Genomic DNA, 16993 nt, shown 5'->3' on the forward strand with positions numbered 1-16993 from the left:
ACTCTATCTAGCCCTAACATTTTGATATAACAATTTGTAGAAAACAATTAGCTTTACCAAGTGGTTATAAAAACACAAAAGTTACAAAGTAAGACCCAATTGTTAGTTGTTTGCTGACAAGGTTGATGACAACATTATTTTGGTGCATCTTCTGAAACTTCTCTTGTACTGCATGGGATGGGGTGCATACTTCAGAATGACCATATTCACCGGTTAATTTAAAATATGCCAACAATTTTCTTTTTTAGATTTACATTCGCAAGACTAGCAAATCATGCAACAATGGGATTGCCATTCGGGTACCTCGACTAGGTTCACGACAGTCATTCACTAAAACAATGGTGTCAATGTATACACCGAACTCCCAAGGAAAATTTACAAAAACCGCGACTGTAAAATCTAGCAATCGAAGCCCGACTGTTTGTACAGCTCTTTTATCAATCTAATACACCGAGACGATCAAAAATTTACATACATTGAGACAAATAGACAATATGTCACTTGAACATTGTTTACAAAACTGCTCAAAAATAATCAATAAATCTAAGAGGGAACAAAAACCCTAAAAACAGGTGGGGTACTCTAATATTTCATCTATTTACAGTTTTCCTGGTTAATAAAAGTATAAACATCAGCATACACCTGAAACCAACACAGAGGAATGCTGATCAGTTTGGAACATCAAGCAGAAATATAGGGTGAAAAATCAAACATGATACTATGCACGGTTTTCACTTTTCAGCGACACAAGTCCCATTGATAGTAAATTAGCAAAGAGTATGAGCGTGTTAGGCGTAGGTTTTTGGATAATTGTTACCAATTCGGTGTAAAACACTACTAATTACAAAATAGCAGTGTTCGGGTAGTGTTTCGTAGTAAAACGATACTTCAGTTGTCAAACAGCTAACCACTAATAGCTACTCTTTCACCAATAAAGATTACACATACAGTTAACAGCTAACTACTTATGCTGACCATATTCTATAACGACAATACTTTTAAAGACAGGTGCAAAACATGATAGGTAATCTGAAAAGAAACAAACAAATGCTGCACCGTCATTTTTGTTCTAGTCTCTTCATGTTTGTGTATATTACAACACCCCATTACCTCAATGCCAAAAAGTGGATCCTACCTAATGCGGGGTTTAGGAGGGTCGTATGTACGCCACCTTACCCTTGTTAATGATAAAACTAACAAAGAGGTTGTTTTTGATTCACGCTTAGTAGCAAAACTGCAAAAGTCATGCGCAATTTCACATAAATAAGAAGGGCAAATGAAATACTTTAGTCCATTAATATAATTTTTTAAATGACTTCACATTCATGTGTAATCATGTATGTTAACGGTTTTAAATGAGTTCTAAGTCTCCAACTTAAGATAAATAATAAGCAGAAGATACACAATCAAATTCACAATAATCATCAGCAAAAACACTTCTCTTATCCTATATTCTTCCCAGGTAGAAAACACAATAATCATAAATTTTCCCTCGTTTTCCAAGTACAGTAATTTTATTTCTATGACATCCAATCAGAAAAAAAAAATAAACTTGGTACTTTGTGAGCAAGATAAAAAAAAGAACTAAAGATCTAGAGATTGTGTCTTCTAAAGCCAATCTCAACGTTAGTGCGCGTGATTAAAAATGGAAAGGAAAGGAGATTATACAGCATATCCTGATATGTTTATTCCTAACTATGTACAGAGGAATTTTGCCCGTCAACCTGTACAAATAAAATCTAGTACTCCTTCCATTATGTGATTGAGGAGTGCCCCTAAAGCTAAAGGACAAGTTCATATGGACTAGAATGTTATAGTAGAAAGATGGGAGTGTGAATAAGTGGGCAGACCTTGAGGGATAGAATTTGAAACGAACATAAGAAAGATTTTAGAAGTTGTCAATATTGAAGAAGAGATTAAAAAAAATCATTGAAGATAGTTTGGTAATGTTAAAAGACGGAACATTAGCGAATAACGAAGATAGAAATTTAAAGCTCGAGAGACTTACAAAAAGGGCGAAAATGACCAAAAATGACTTGGAGGGCAGGAGTGAAAAGGATATGAAGGAAGAGCGAGATTGTAGAAAACCGTAATGAATGGAAAAGAAGAATCCATATGGACAACCAATGGAACTGATTTATTGGTTCATGTAACCAACCCAATTTTTTTGGGATTAAGACTCTGGTTTGTTGTTGTTTTTGTTTTCGTACTCCCTCCATTCATTTTCTCCACACCTCATTTTCTATTTTCAATCGTCCCATTCCACTCTTTTAATCACATCTTGACATTTAAACTCTCTTTTGATCACATCTCTAGATTTCAACTCACTTTCAATACCATCTGACATCCACACAATTCAATCTCTCTCTTCATTGATACCGAATTTATCACACTAAAAGACAATATAATAATTCCTTATATTCCTCTAAAAAACTAATCAATACACAAAAATATGGCTAACTCATAATATAACTTCATCAAGGGTACCTTCAAGATTAAAATTAAGAAAAGCATCCACACAAAATGAAGACTTCTAGAGAAATAAGACTTGATTTATTCACCTCATATACATGCACTTGATGGTTCATACAACTTGCCTCCTTCCAGCATGGATCTTGCAAGCACTGCCATAAAGACACTGGTACCATTAAGTATATACAAAATAATTTATCGTATTAGTCCTTGAAAATTCATTATTATAGACAATAGCAAAAACAAATTCCACTCACCGTCTCAACCTTCTGCATTATTGAGAAATAAGAGTGACGGTGCAGTCAGGGTTTCCTAGCAACACCAATGACTATATGAACTATTTCTCATAACCTATTCTTTGATTATGTACACTATACAGGAAATAGAAAAACATGAATGGCATCAGAATTCACTTGTCTTGGTGCAAAATCAAGATTCATCACTAAAACTCTATTTGCAACCTTCACTTTCCGGCAAAATTTATCAAACCACAGCCCAAAGAACAAAGTGCATCAATCGTTTTGATAAGGCATCCTCAACAAGTAACTTGTCGCTTGACCATTAGAAGAACCAGATGAAGATGTGAGACGGTTTCTGGGACATACTACAGCATATTCAAGCAAAGGACAAGATGACATCAAAATAAAAATCACGTTGGAGCACCATATTGAGCCTGTTAATTGTTTTTCTCCATAAAACAGTTGCTTTCTCAGTAGTATGGATACATGAACTGCCATAATGCTTAACCTGCTCAACGGCCAATTGCTTCTTTTGCAAGCCGTACCAAACGCAAAAGTCCATCTACATCATGGAAGTTGAAATCCAGAGCTCTCTTGATGGAGGTGATTGCATCTTTTAAATTATCCTGACTACCATTAGCAGCTGCAAAAGCAATGCGTGATTTTCTTGAAGCTTCCATTGCAGAACTCACATCCTGAGCCTGCAAAACATTCACCTATTTTCAGGGCATAACATCTAAACATTAACCTTCTCTAAGCTACAGAAACCTGACGTGAAGTATGGTCAAGCATAATATTGACCTCATGGCTCATGTTTGAAATAAAGCTTGGTTAAACTCCAAATATTGATGCATGCTAATCAGCACAAGGCATAAGTTGAGAGAAAAACAGCTAATAGAAAAAGATCTGAGACTACAGGATCAGCTTATGGTAATTATGGCCGTTAGTTACTAGCTTCAACACTGTTTGTGCTACGTAGTCAAACATTTCATGTTCATATTTGCTAATAAGCTTGAAAAAATAGCCCACAGGTAAAAGAATCTCACAAACTGGAGGGATCAACATATCAATTGTAAGCGATTGATTATCAACTAATAGCATAGCTTCACAAAAATCATACACTCTCTACTCCTAAAAGTTATTCCCACTTACTATATTGAGCAAGTTCAAACATTCTTTCCACTTGGAATCTTCACTATATATATATTTTTCTTCGAGTAAAGTTCAAGACTGATTTGAGTACATCAGAAAATTAGATCCATCAACAACCCTAGTCTTATCCTCCGCATCACCCCTTCCATAGCCATCTTTTATCTCAATCAAAAAAGGAAATTATCACCAACTCATACCCATACCATGTATCCAACCATAATTCACCTACATCAAACAGTCATAACTTCCATACCATCACAATTGGACAGTTCCAACATCTAATTAAGCTAAAAAGTAATCAAAGTGAGATCATACAGCACCAAAATGTCTGCTGATTACAGAATTTAGAAGCATGAAGAAAAGACACAAATAGATTTGACGACATGAAATCAGCAAATCACAACAAAGATCCCACTCATTTGAAAGCAAACAAACAAGCAGTATATGCTTAAGTCATGACTCTTCAGAAAAAATACGAATTCATTTAAGGATTCAATAGAGGTGCGATTGTAGCAGCCACTTTTAAAGATAGAGGGGTAAATTGCCAAGACCCCTTTGCTAAGGTAGATAAGTCTCATTTTTGCACTATGGAAAGAAGTGTAGATGATAATCACAAGGAGGATAGGGAGTACAGGAAGGTGGTGGCTGTAGTGATTAATGATGATGCTAGGATAAAATGTGAGTTGTTCCCCAGAAAATTGCTCCCTTTAACCTTGTTCGGCTACAATTTCATTAAAAATCCGTATTTGACAGTAGTAACACCACATGAAGAAAGTGATTAGGGACTCCTCAAAGTTTGGTATTATTCTGAATTAACTCAAGGCTAGTGAAAATTCAATCTCCATACTTAAGAATATCTTACCTGTCAGTGGTTAGTTTACACAGGCATTTTTGGAACTTCTACTAGATGAAATAGGGGACTTTTTGCAAATATAGTTTAAAGGTGAAACTTCTCGTAGAAAAACTAAAGGTGGGATCTTTCTTGTAGACTAGTCAAAGGTAATATTTTTGTATCCATTATAATTATCAATCTAATATACGAACATCGATCTAGATGAGCATACGTATATACATCAATACATGTCAGTATTATCCACATAGGTGAAGGTAAACTTACAAAACTGAGAAGCCTTGAAAAGTTTGGACGGTTCCTGCCTGCAATAACAAGGTTTGCTGCAAGTTGAGGAGAACCACTATTCTTAGCTTGGGCAGCCTTGTCCCCATTTGCAGAATTGTTCAAGTTGTCAATATCAGAGGCAGAAGAAGAAGGTGACTCTCCTACAAAATAGATATTCATGAAATAAGTGGTTTTGATTTTTTCCAACATCATGTTATAAGATCTAATCAATGGCAAATAAATAAGATTATGAAAGCTTCCCATAGCACGAGGGACATACATTCTGAAAAAGTAACATTAGAACATTGAAAATGTGAGTATTTAAGCCATGTGCAGATAGCCGCTACTATGTAGATATGAATCTATCTACTCAACAAAGCCTTTATGGCTAAAGATGGCACTCCCCAGGCTGGCTTGAGCCTCATGTCAGGCGTTCATTCCAACTTACATATGTTCAGTCCTTAGCATTACATAGCTATGATCTTTTAGTGTCTGTGTCCATGAGCTTATTCATGTTGGCTCATCCTTCAAAAGCTTTATTTTAAAGTATTATTTTTGAATAAATTATCATGTGGATTTGCAATATTGATATTTGACAACTTTCTTCAAAGATCAAATAAGATTACTGGTTATAAATGTACATATACAATATCAATTTATAAAATACAACATTTTGGCTGTTAATGTTTTAATATATTATTCTAGAAACTTATATCAGCATACTTGAGATAGACTTGAGAGATTGTAAAAACAAGTTAACTACATTATATCCATTATATTGAAAAGATTTTGAAAACCGTTAAAAACAATTAAAAAAAAATAGTAGTTCTTACAGTGACATGCCATGGGCTGCTTTAGTTTACAGCGCCAAATCAAATCATAAAAAATGGGCTAGTTTAGGCTAAATGGATAGAACAAAAGGCGATGGAGGGACTATATAATTTCAGTTAATGCAAGGGGCGGTCACTACCATTTCTTTCTCCTTTCCTCTAGACACACAACAGAGAAGGGACTTTCGGAAAAGCCCACTGATAAAGGATTTACACAAAATAGAGTTGCCAACATAAAGATATGTCTCGGCATTTCCTTGTTACAACTGCTAGGCCTTTCACTAAATATAAACGAAGGAATAATAAGAAATAAAAGAAAGCAGAAATCGAATAATGTGGTTACAAGTAGAAGTATATTACCTGGAGGAATCATCTCCAGAACAGTCTGCAGCTCATGCCTATCTCGACTTGCAGTGTTATGTGAAGAATAGATTACCCTCATAAATGCCAATTCCACACATTTGTATGCCAGTGCAGCAGAGGCCATGTCTTTCGACTTTTCATATTCATGGGCACAATACCTATATTTCATTTATTTTTTTTGTATTGAGGGACAAGAAACTCCAGAGTTAGAGAACCTTATAAATCAATATGATATAACTATATACTGCTAATTGATGAAAACAAATTACAGGTAGCATTTGATAGAACATTTAGCAACAAAAGGAAAAAGGCAAAAGGCAGCAGCTATATAGTTTTAGACAGTAAAACTATCTCCATAACGAAGACAGCAACTCAAGTATTCTCAACAGGAACAATCAGTAGTCTTTTAGATCAGCATTCTGCAAGATCAATTCAACCACCACATACTAATCCATCGCAATTCTACCAGATATCGAATGCACTTCTAAGCTTCAATGAGGAACAGATAAAAGGCTGTGCCACTGCCTCTTGACAAATTTTCAGAAAGAGCTAAACAATTAACTGCATGTCCAGCTCAAAATTTTAACTAGATTATCACCAACATAGGCATTGTGCCTAAGTTACGTTTTCAACATTACATCAATCTAATGCTACTAAGTGACTCCCTCCTTGGCAGGGTCAAATGTATGCAGCCATGCCCTGAATAACAAAGAGACTGTTTCTGAAGGACCCCAATTGGAAACACCGGTTACATCTTCACATAGAAAGAAAACAAGAAACAATAATAGTGTAGTCTATTATGATACTTAATCAAAGAACTATAAATCCTTTGATCCATCATAAAGAGACATATTGTGCCTAAGTTACATAACCGCTAAAATTTCAGGTATAAAAAATAAAGTTCAATCAAAACCATACTACCACTACGGTACTACCATTAAATATACTAAACGATTTATCTCTCATCCACAAAAATGATCCTCCTTGCATTTATATATTCTGAAACGTGCAACAACAATCCCATTTACTCCATAACAATTTTAACTCCTGTTATCTATATCAACCCTATTTATTGGCTTCTTGAATCCAAGTAAGTCAACTCCCCGATTTCCTTACAAGCGCATTTATTATCAATAATAAAATTGTGATCTACTCACTCAAAATTCAAGGCCTCTTTGATGTGACATCAGTGAGAAAAAGAAACACAAAAGTGCTTAAATCATCACTCATCTAACAGAATCTCTACATTTTTGCTGAGAAAATATATGTCACCAAGAATAGAATGATAGTAAGTTACACCGGCTAACATCTGTGCAAATGTACCCAAATATTGAGCAGATACAGGAAAAAATAAACTGAATTTGGGATCAATCTGTTTACTTACTGGCAAAGCTTTGCAGTATCGCTATATATTGGAATAAATGGGGCTACTTCTGCATGTTTGATGTTCTCAGTTTTTCCAGATTCTAGTAACGAGGCACCATGAAGAAACTTCAGAGCTGCATCAAAGTACATTCCTGTACTCTCAGTTGAACCAGAACTCTGCAACACACAACAATAGAACCAATTTAGAACAAATAATAATTTTCCCCTCCCAAGCTTCCTCAGAGCTCTTTTTTTCTTGGATGAAGGTGGTAAGGGGAGAATAAAAAATATAATACCTTCTGGCGATCGGCCATGTGTTTGAGGAGTGTGGCTTCTTTAATCGCACTGCTTGCGGCTTGGCTTGAAGAGTCTCTTCTCAGAGGACTTGGAGCATCCTGATTCTTCATCTTATGCCCATTAGATATTGAATTTTTCGATGGAGTATGAGTCCCATTGTGGCTATCAGTTTTCTTATTAGGTCTGGGCTCTCTAGGACGACCATCTGACTGAACATCACAGGCTGAAGTACTTGCCTTGTTTTTTTGACAAGGTTGCATAGTATTCGACCCCTCATTTCTCTCCCCATCAGACTGCAGTATATGTCGAGATTTTTCTTTGGCAGATATTGGCACCAACTCCTCAGATTTTTCCACATCAAACCTCTTTGAAGATCTTCTCTCATCATTTTCCTGTCTTCTTTCAGAATTTGGAAAACCACGGTCTTTAGTGTCAGCTAATGTGCGATTTTCAGTTTTGTTGGCTTTTGAAGCACATTTTTCACCAACTTTTTCTTTTCTATTCCTGTCTTTCTTTTCATTAACTGATGAAAGATCCTTTGACTTATCATCTGACACAGACATCTTAACTTTCCCTCTCCCAGAATTAGAGTTTGAAGTCTGGTTCTTATCCTTAGAAAGTGAAAGAGAATCCTTCCAAGATTTCTTTGAGTTAGACACATTAGCATCAATATGGACTTCCGCTCTACTTGTCTCATTGATACCTTTACATGAAACTTGTGCCTCAAAAGAATACCCATTATCATGATTTATATAATCAATGGAGCTGTTTCCATTAGCCACATGTAAACCTCCTTTATTTTTTTCATGCATGTCGTCATTTAAAGAGCCATTAAAAGTGCCAGTTACAAAAATATCTTTCCTTCTAGCTCCAGATTGATCACCGTTACCTTCATAATCAGCTGAAGAGAACCTCCTTGGACTGCCAGTTTCCAGATTGACATCGCCCTGGACATTATTATTTCCTATGACTTCGTACCCTGAGGTTAGTTTATCTGAGTTTGGAATTCTGCAGGGAGAAGAAGAAACTGATTCAACTGGAGAACCTTTTATTTCCTGAGCTTTGTATCTGACTCTAAGAGATCCAGAAACTTTTGAAGAGCTTGATGTAGCTGCCACAACAGGATTCACAAATGATAAATCCTTTTGCAAGGACTCAATACCATCCAATCTTTGATGAGAAACATTTTTACTTTTCTTATCTACTTTACCGTGTCTTTTACTAAGACTAGATTCTTTTCCCTCAGACTTGGACATCTTATGCCTCTTTCTACTTGATTTATCATCATCAATCATCTTGCACGATGACGGAGTTGAACTTGGAGAATCCTTCAAGTTATCACCTTTTCTCTTCTTATTTCCACTGCCCGACTTGCCGACAAGCACAGAACCAACAGCTGGGTGTGCCTCAACTTGGAACTTTGATTTGCCATATATTTCTGAAGGGGTGCTCAACATATCATTCTTAGAATTCTGATAAGAGTTAGATGCCCGACCCTTTGCAGTTGTACGGGCTCCAAACCCATAGATTGGGTTAACACCCAAATTCTCAATGCCTTGATCCTGAGTAGCTGTTACCTGATAATTATCCCCACTTTGTGCACTCTGTGTCTTGCTTTTCTTAGAAGATTTATGAAGCTCTAGATCAAATTCCCTTTTGCCTTTTACATTTAAGATCTTAGTATGACCTGTGTCAACATCAAGAAAGTGAGTTTTCTATAACAAAGAAGAGCTATTTGATCAGAACAAGGAGACAAGTGTACTTGACATTAAATATTACCATCAGAATCACGATCAGTTCTGCGCTTCTCCGTTTTCTTTTCTGACCCTGTCTCCAGAAATAAATCAATATTAGGTTGTTGCTGAAGATCCAATCCATTCGTAAGGAAAGAATCCTTGGCTTCCTTCAATGTCTTTCCTTTCCCTAACTGTTGTTTCTTCTTTGAGCTTGGCAGCCTACTTGGAGAATCCTGGAGGGATGGCTTTAATGTTTTCTTTCCTTTACTGTTCACCTTTCCATTAATCGGCAAAACAGAGCTCAAAATATTAGCTGAGCTCATGCCCAGAGGAGGTGCATGGTAATTGTTGGTTTCTTCTTCACTAACGCTGCAGCGGTTCCGACCAGGTCTGGACATAAATCATAATTATATAAGAAATCACAGAAAGAGTGAAAGACCATCCTCCATATAAGTTAGAGAAATTAATTTTCTATCCTATGTGTTTTCCTGCTCTTTATGACGCATACAAATGTTCTATAATGATAAAGAATTGCATAACAAGTCAGGAATTAAAGATAATCTTGAATAAAGAACTTACAGCCAGGTCATCATGCTGCAGTCCCATTTATCGGGAAGGTTGTCCACTTTCGAGCCAGGGGGAAACAATCTCCATTTCTGACACTTGTCACACAGGACCCAATTGTCATCTTCAACAACAGGAATAGGAGCTGACTCAGAAATTGGTTGGAAATTTTCTTGTACAGAAACAATGTTAGAGGAACCTCCAACTTTCACACCTGAAGTTGGTCCCTTGCATGTGTCAATGGAGCTCGTCTTCACCTTTGATGTGTGCTCAAAAGCTAACATGGTTTTTTCACCAACCTCAGAGGTCTTCAACATCTCACCAGAAGGCAAAACTGGGGAGTCGATATCATCTTCATTTTCATTCAGCTCCCCAAAAAAATCAGCATATTGATCCCTGGCCTTAGCTGAATCCTTTCGCATACACGCATTATTCTCAGCACCAGAATACATTCTGTCTTTCAGCACCTGATCACTATCTTTACCTATTTCCATTACTTTCTTTCTATTAGCAAAGCCATGAACTTGACTTTTCTTGGGCCTCTTTTCATCCCCTGATGAGAATTGCTCATTTCCACTAGGTAAAATCATGGCATCATCATGGTAAATTGATGAGTCGCTCTTGTGAATAACAGGATTTCTCTGTCCAAGTTTTGAAGCCTTTTTAAGATTTGGAACACCGATATTAATATTGGTTACACTGTCAACCGTTTCACTTCTGCTATCGCCTACTTTTTTTGATTCAGTCATCATATTCTTCCGAGCATCGCAAACTTTGTTATGTACAATTGTTCCAGCTGAAATCATCTTTTCATTAGACTTCTCATTCAAGCTAACATGGCTAGAAACTGGCTCAAAAGACTCCCTTTTTGTGGTGTCACAGAAAACCTCTTCCTTGAATGAGGCTTTTGGCGACCCCTTCATGTGAATGGGTTCATTAGATAGAAGGGGTAGCTTCAAAGTATCAGAAACAAGATCTTCATAAGACACAGCATCAATCCCCATCTCTTTTGAATGAAAAGGAGAATGTATACTGCTCTCTTTCCGATCTGCTTTATCTTGTGGAACCAACCCTTTTTTATCCAACAACTTCATGCAGTTCTCACCAGAAATTGTCTTCTTATCTTTAACTGAAAATGAGGGATGCCCTATGACAGAATTTTCCAACTTGACGTTGGAAGAAGGTTGAACAAAAATATTCTGCGCGGATTTTGGCCTTTCACTCAAGCATATCAGGTTATTGGGAAGTGGAGACAAGAAGCGGCCTCTACATAGTGGGGATGAAGTCATCATCTGCCATAAATACAAAAAGAAATCAAAAAGAGTCAATACAGCGCAATAATGCCCAGAGCAAAGGTAAACAACATAACTCACTTGAAGAATCCGAGTTGGAGACTCAAAATCATCGCAAGACAATCCTTCACTTTCCATGGGACTCTCATCAGGTGATGAAGTTGGAGAACCAACAAGGCCAAGACCACTGTAGATTTCAGCATTTTTCTTATCCGACAAATTCTCAGAGCCCACTTTAATTCGAAATTTCAGTGTGTTATGGTCACGAACTTCAGATTTAGGCGAACAAACTTCAACTAACTGATTTGGTTTTGTACTTGCATTTTTTAAACAAGAATCATTTTGGGGTGGCGGTTTGTGAGCAAAAGAAGAAGCAGAACCAGAAGAAGCAGATCCCTGTTTAGTTGAATAGGAGACATTGGCTGGACCAAGAGAATTATGATGGGCAACCTAAAAAAGGGATAAGTAAGATCAAAAAATATTGTTGCAATAGAGTAATGTTTCTTAAAAAACTTGTACATAAAAAAGATTCAAGGTGAGGCCTTTCACAGTTCACGTAAATTAATCATTTTCCACAAAACACTTTAATAAGAGTCGTGAACAATAATTTAATAAGAGTACCTCTGCTTGAAAAGTATTTGGAGACTGGTGTGTAACATGGTTTTGAACTCTTGGTGGAGTCTTAGAGTGAGCATGAACAGGTGATCGGCGATGAGCAGGCAAGAATGAACCATAGCTACCGAATTTTGCCCCTGGAAGAATACGACTCATTAAAAGGCCTTTTATATCATTAAATAGAGCAGGTTGTTATCAGTACTTAACTCACCCAAACTCTCCGCCGAAACAACACCTTCAAAATCTTTCTTAAAATGTCCCAGTACATTTTGTAGTTTCTCATCCTTGAAAAACAATTAAAAACAATAAGGTGTACTATTTTGATACCAAAACAAAGTAATAAGAACCCAAGTTCCCATAGATTATAGAGAAAAAAAAAATAGAGGACTTGCATCATGAAAGAAGCTAATTGATCACTATTCTATTACATAAGACAAGTACAGCAGAAATAAGAAATGACATTGAATGATAAAAACCCTACAAGTCTATATCCTTAATTTACAACAGATATTGATGTTAGTAGTTGATAATATATAACTCTGAATGTAATCTTTCAGGTACTAAAAGCCTTCCTGTAGCCTCTACCCAAAAATGGGTTTTCTCAATTTAGTTATTCTTATCCAAAACGAGGGAAAAAGGATAAAAAGAAAAAGTGAAGACAAACGAATACAGTTAAACTTTTCAGCCTCTTTAGTTGTTGTGACCCGTAATCTAGTCAGCCTCATATTCCAAAGGTGACAAACATCTTGCATAGAAAGAGCATTTGAAAATCAATATCTATATATATAACTCTCATATACTCCCTCGGGCCTCTTTGACTTTGTTCCCCTATCTTTTGAGGAGTGAAGTTTTAGCGTGTGAGTCGGGAGATATCAAAGGTGTGAAGCAGGTAAATCTAGCATCTATCTTGAAATCACATGCTAAAAGCTGTCATCATTAGCAGGCTATGAGCTAAAGGACCATATCCCTCATATTCTATACAACGATTACCAACCAATCTAAAGCAAGCACTTCAATTGTAACATAGCCATAACTCTAAGAGGCTGTATAGATTATGACTCACAAGTCGCAAGTAGTGAATATGTCTAGTATCAAATGCTTGGATTTATCTTATTGTTAATCGTGCTTTACATATCTTTTGTTCAGCAATATACTAGCCTGTAAGCACAAAGTTCTAAGGAAGTTTTGAGGTTTCGTGTGGAAACATATCCAAAGATACCTCTGAAGTGTTAGATCACTGTGCCACTCTATTAACTGGTGAGACATTGATCATCAACTAACAATTACACAAGTGCAGTAATTGTGAACTTGGTTTAAAAAGGCGCGAGGCTCTCTAAGGCGCTAAGGTTTCCTATTGCCTAGACTCTTGGCGCAAGGTAAAGGCGCTAGGTTTTGAGTGTGAAGCGCCCGAAATCCTATTAAAAAAGGAAATAAAAAATCTTACTTGAAAATCAAGAATAAAATTAAGGAAATAAAAAAGAAGAGAATAGAAATAAAGATGAGGGGAAAACATAAGTGATAGATGTTTGCATCAAAAGATCTTCTTCTAATCTAAGTCTATAAACTGTCCAATACCATAAAAGTTTCTTCCAAACAGCCTATGATATTGGCGATTCAATACACACATCAAGCACACTCATTATTTCTTCCTTTGTTAATATCTATTGTTTTCGGTAATGCCATAGTCTCTATGTAATTCCGTATTGAATTATTCAAAAACTAAGAAACTATCATAATTCATAATTACAACATAACGACCCAAATATCACAATTAAGATAAACTTATCACCTAGACATCAAAGTTCGTCTCAAACCTAATAAGGAAAAAAGTTTCTCCCAACACAGCAGGTTGGTACTTGGCAACAAACTTATCACCAAAATGTTCCATACCCCACCTAAGTTGATCAAAATTACATCTCAAAACCAAGAATTTAACTTCATAAAGCTAATATATTGATCAAATATACCACCCACAAGATAAATCATATGAAATGCACCTACTTCAAACTCGAAAAAATAAAATCATCAGCAAGCTACAAACAATAAAGTCAATTAAGCATGCTTTCAGCTTTGCTAAACATCTCTGATCTAAAAAGGGTTGCTGTAAAGCCTGTAATTCAGCTGAAAATAGGATATAATTGGATACGAAATTTACACAAATCAATTTATAAAAATCAAGACTAGGAAAGTATTAGGCTTACTATATAGGATAGGGCAACATCCGGGTCAATGGTAGAATCAAAATCTTGGTAAGAGCAAGCTTCTCCTTCTTCAAGATCAATCTCATTCATTTCTCTTTTATTACTGCTAAATTCTTGCTCAAGTCCCAAAGTAATCATCTCAGAAACGTTTCTTCAAACGTTTCTTTTTTTCCCAATTAACCCCCAAATCAATTCACTTTCTTATTCCCAATTAACCAGAAAATAAAATCACAAACTCTCTTCGACCCATTATTAAACTTCGAAATCTAGAAAATTCCATAAGTGGTGTAACCATAACAGATCAAGATCAAAAGCTTAATTCCAAAGCCACCGCAAAATTGCAACAAAACGAAATAGAACAGAAATTAAAATAGGTTACAGAATGAACACATTTGCTTAACGTCAAATATTGATCGGAATTAGGGTAAAAGGAATTGAAAACCCTCCTAGGTTTGGATCGTGAATTGACGATCTGGAGGAGCTGGAATTTGATTAGCAGACAAAACTACGGTTTTGGTGTAAAGCAGCAGCGTTTTTTATTTTGTTTCTTTTTTCTAATATTTTGTTTTCCTATTTTGAGGGTTCATACAATTCTTCTCCCTATCTTCTTAAGTGTAAGAAAGGTGGGCCGATCCAACTCGACACATAACATAAGTGTTAACATCTACTCTTGTGGAAGACCGTCTCTCAAAGAAATGACCTCAAAACAAGAAGCTCATATTTTTATTATCTCTTTAATTTGTATTAATTGGACTATTTAGGCTATATATATCTAATGCGTCTTTCGGAGAGACCGTCTCTCACAACAATTTGTGAAGTGTTAAAGTAGGTTCAAAATGCAAACTTAACATTCTTCCGGTACAGCTACTCTCGTAAAAAAACCATCTTTCGGTGTGATGAGCTCAAAAAAAGTTCATATACTGATAATTTGTATTTATTGGGCTTTTTAACCCATATATGAGGTGCGTCTCACGGTGAGCTTCTCATACAAGAATTTGTGCTTCTAACAACTCTTGTATGAGATGGTCTTACAATAACAGATACATACAAGAAATCCGATTTGAAAATTTGAATATTTCAATATATGAATTGTTAATTTTAACATTCAAAATGACTTATTTAACATTAAATAATTAAATGTGAATATAAAGCTCAATTTTAATCGTATGACGAGGAGACCGTCTTAAATGAAAATTTGTGTCCTTTCTTTGGTAGATTAGGAAACACTATGGTTAATCTCAATAATAACTTACCATATCCATGAGTTTGAATAGGAAAGTAAAGTTCTTTCCATATGGTACTCTTAATTTACAGATTTTTTTATACGATTTTTATGTTATGGAATTGATTTTCAAATATCATCAAGTGAGAATATTTGCTCCGTTTACCCTCTATAAAGGAAAGAATATAAAATTATATCTTCTCCTCAAATCAAGCCAAATTATTATTCTATCCTAAATTATAGATTATGTTATTCTATTCAATTTCAATCATGTAAAGTTTAATATTTGTTTCTTAAGTTAGCCGTGAGTACCATCCTTGTAGCCATTGATTTAGGGTCTTTAGTCCTTATTATCCTAGCCTAGCATTGTATATATACTCACTATTGTTATTGAATAAAGATAAGCAAAAACAATATTTTCAACCTATTATCTATATGGTATTAGATGTTTTGATCCTCTTCAAATCTTGAAAAACATACTCTGCATACTGTATTCACCAAAAAACATTCAAAACCAAAACTATAATATGAATGTGCCATCTTTTGATGCATCTTGGCTCCTTGACAGTGGGGCTTCCCATCACGTTATAAACAATCTAAGCAATCTCTCACTTCATGCTCCGTATGATGGAACTGAGAAACTCCTTGTTGGTGATGGTATGGGTCTTCACATATCTCATATAGGTACTATGAATCTCTTCAACTTGCAACTTAATAATGTTTTAGTTGTTCCTACAATGACAAAAAATATTATCTCTATTTCGCAACTTTGCAAAGATAATAATATTTCTATTCATTTTTCTTCAACCTGTTTTTTCCTAAAAGACAAACTCCTCTTACAAGGAAAAACTATTCAAGGAGTCTATGTTGTCAAGCCTACAGCTCCTCAAGTTCAAGCCATTACGAAAACTACTTCAATGGATTGGCATCATCATCTCGGCCATCCCTCTTTTCATATTTTTAGACAACTAATTTCACTACAAAATTTAAATGTTCATTTCTACTTTGGATTGTAACTTTTGTTGCATTAAAAAAAGTTACAAGCTTTCATTCTCAACCTCTTCTATTTCTTCCACCGCGCCTTTACAATATATCTATACAGATGTATGGACATCTCCTATATACTCACATGATGGTTTTAAATATTATGTTATTTTTTTTACCACTACACCAAATACATTTGGCGTTATCCTCTAAAACAAAAATTAGACACAAAACCTATATTTACTAGATTCAAAGCACTTGTCGAAAAAAATTTTCAACTACCACTTCAAACATTATACTCGGACAATGGTGGGGAGTATGAGGCATAAAAATCCTATCTTGGTCATGAAGATATTACTTATCTCACAACACCACCACATACACCACAACATAATGGTTATTCCGAACGTAGACATCGACGCATTTTCGAAACCTTCCTTACACTTTTAACCCATTCACATATGCCTTTGTCTTATTGGACTCATGCTTGTATTACCGCCGTCTATCTCATTAGACTTCCTACCCCTACTTTGAACAATGACAC

The 16993-nt window shown here is 35.6% G+C and overlaps 1 protein-coding gene across 1 annotated transcript; it reads right to left on the bottom strand.

Annotated features, from left to right (window-relative positions):
* Positions 1-457: 457 nt before the first annotated feature.
* Positions 458-14831, bottom strand: LOC130827386 (cysteine-tryptophan domain-containing zinc finger protein 3-like). Its single transcript, XM_057693093.1, has 13 exons — positions 14244-14831; positions 12254-12326; positions 12049-12179; positions 11509-11877; positions 10151-11427; positions 9615-9961; positions 7835-9522; positions 7558-7715; positions 6171-6331; positions 4981-5141; positions 2730-3412; positions 2562-2624; positions 458-642 (listed from the first exon to the last, which is right to left on the bottom strand). Exons 1-11 carry the CDS (start codon positions 14379-14381, stop codon positions 3224-3226), a joined length of 4692 nt encoding a protein of 1563 aa, XP_057549076.1. The 5' UTR covers positions 14382-14831; the 3' UTR covers positions 458-642; positions 2562-2624; positions 2730-3223.
* Between the last annotated feature and the right edge of the window lie 2162 nt (positions 14832-16993).

This window comes from Amaranthus tricolor, chromosome 11, assembly GCF_026212465.1.
Source record: "Amaranthus tricolor cultivar Red isolate AtriRed21 chromosome 11, ASM2621246v1, whole genome shotgun sequence".
NCBI lineage: Eukaryota > Viridiplantae > Streptophyta > Magnoliopsida > Caryophyllales > Amaranthaceae > Amaranthus > Amaranthus tricolor.

What these genes read in the sequence shown, in the direction of transcription:
- LOC130827386 (XM_057693093.1), bottom strand. Translation starts at nt 14,381, where the DNA reads ATGATTACTTTGGGACTTGAGCAAGAATTTAGCAGTAATAAAAGAGAA. An exon ending in TGTTTCGGCGGAGAGTTTGG is followed by an intron (nt 12,180 to 12,253) that starts GTGAGTTAAGTA and finishes GTATTCTTCCAG; the next exon opens with GGGCAAAATTCGGTAGCTAT. An exon ending in AACTGATCGTGATTCTGATG is followed by an intron (nt 9,523 to 9,614) that starts GTAATATTTAAT and finishes ATGTTGACACAG; the next exon opens with GTCATACTAAGATCTTAAAT.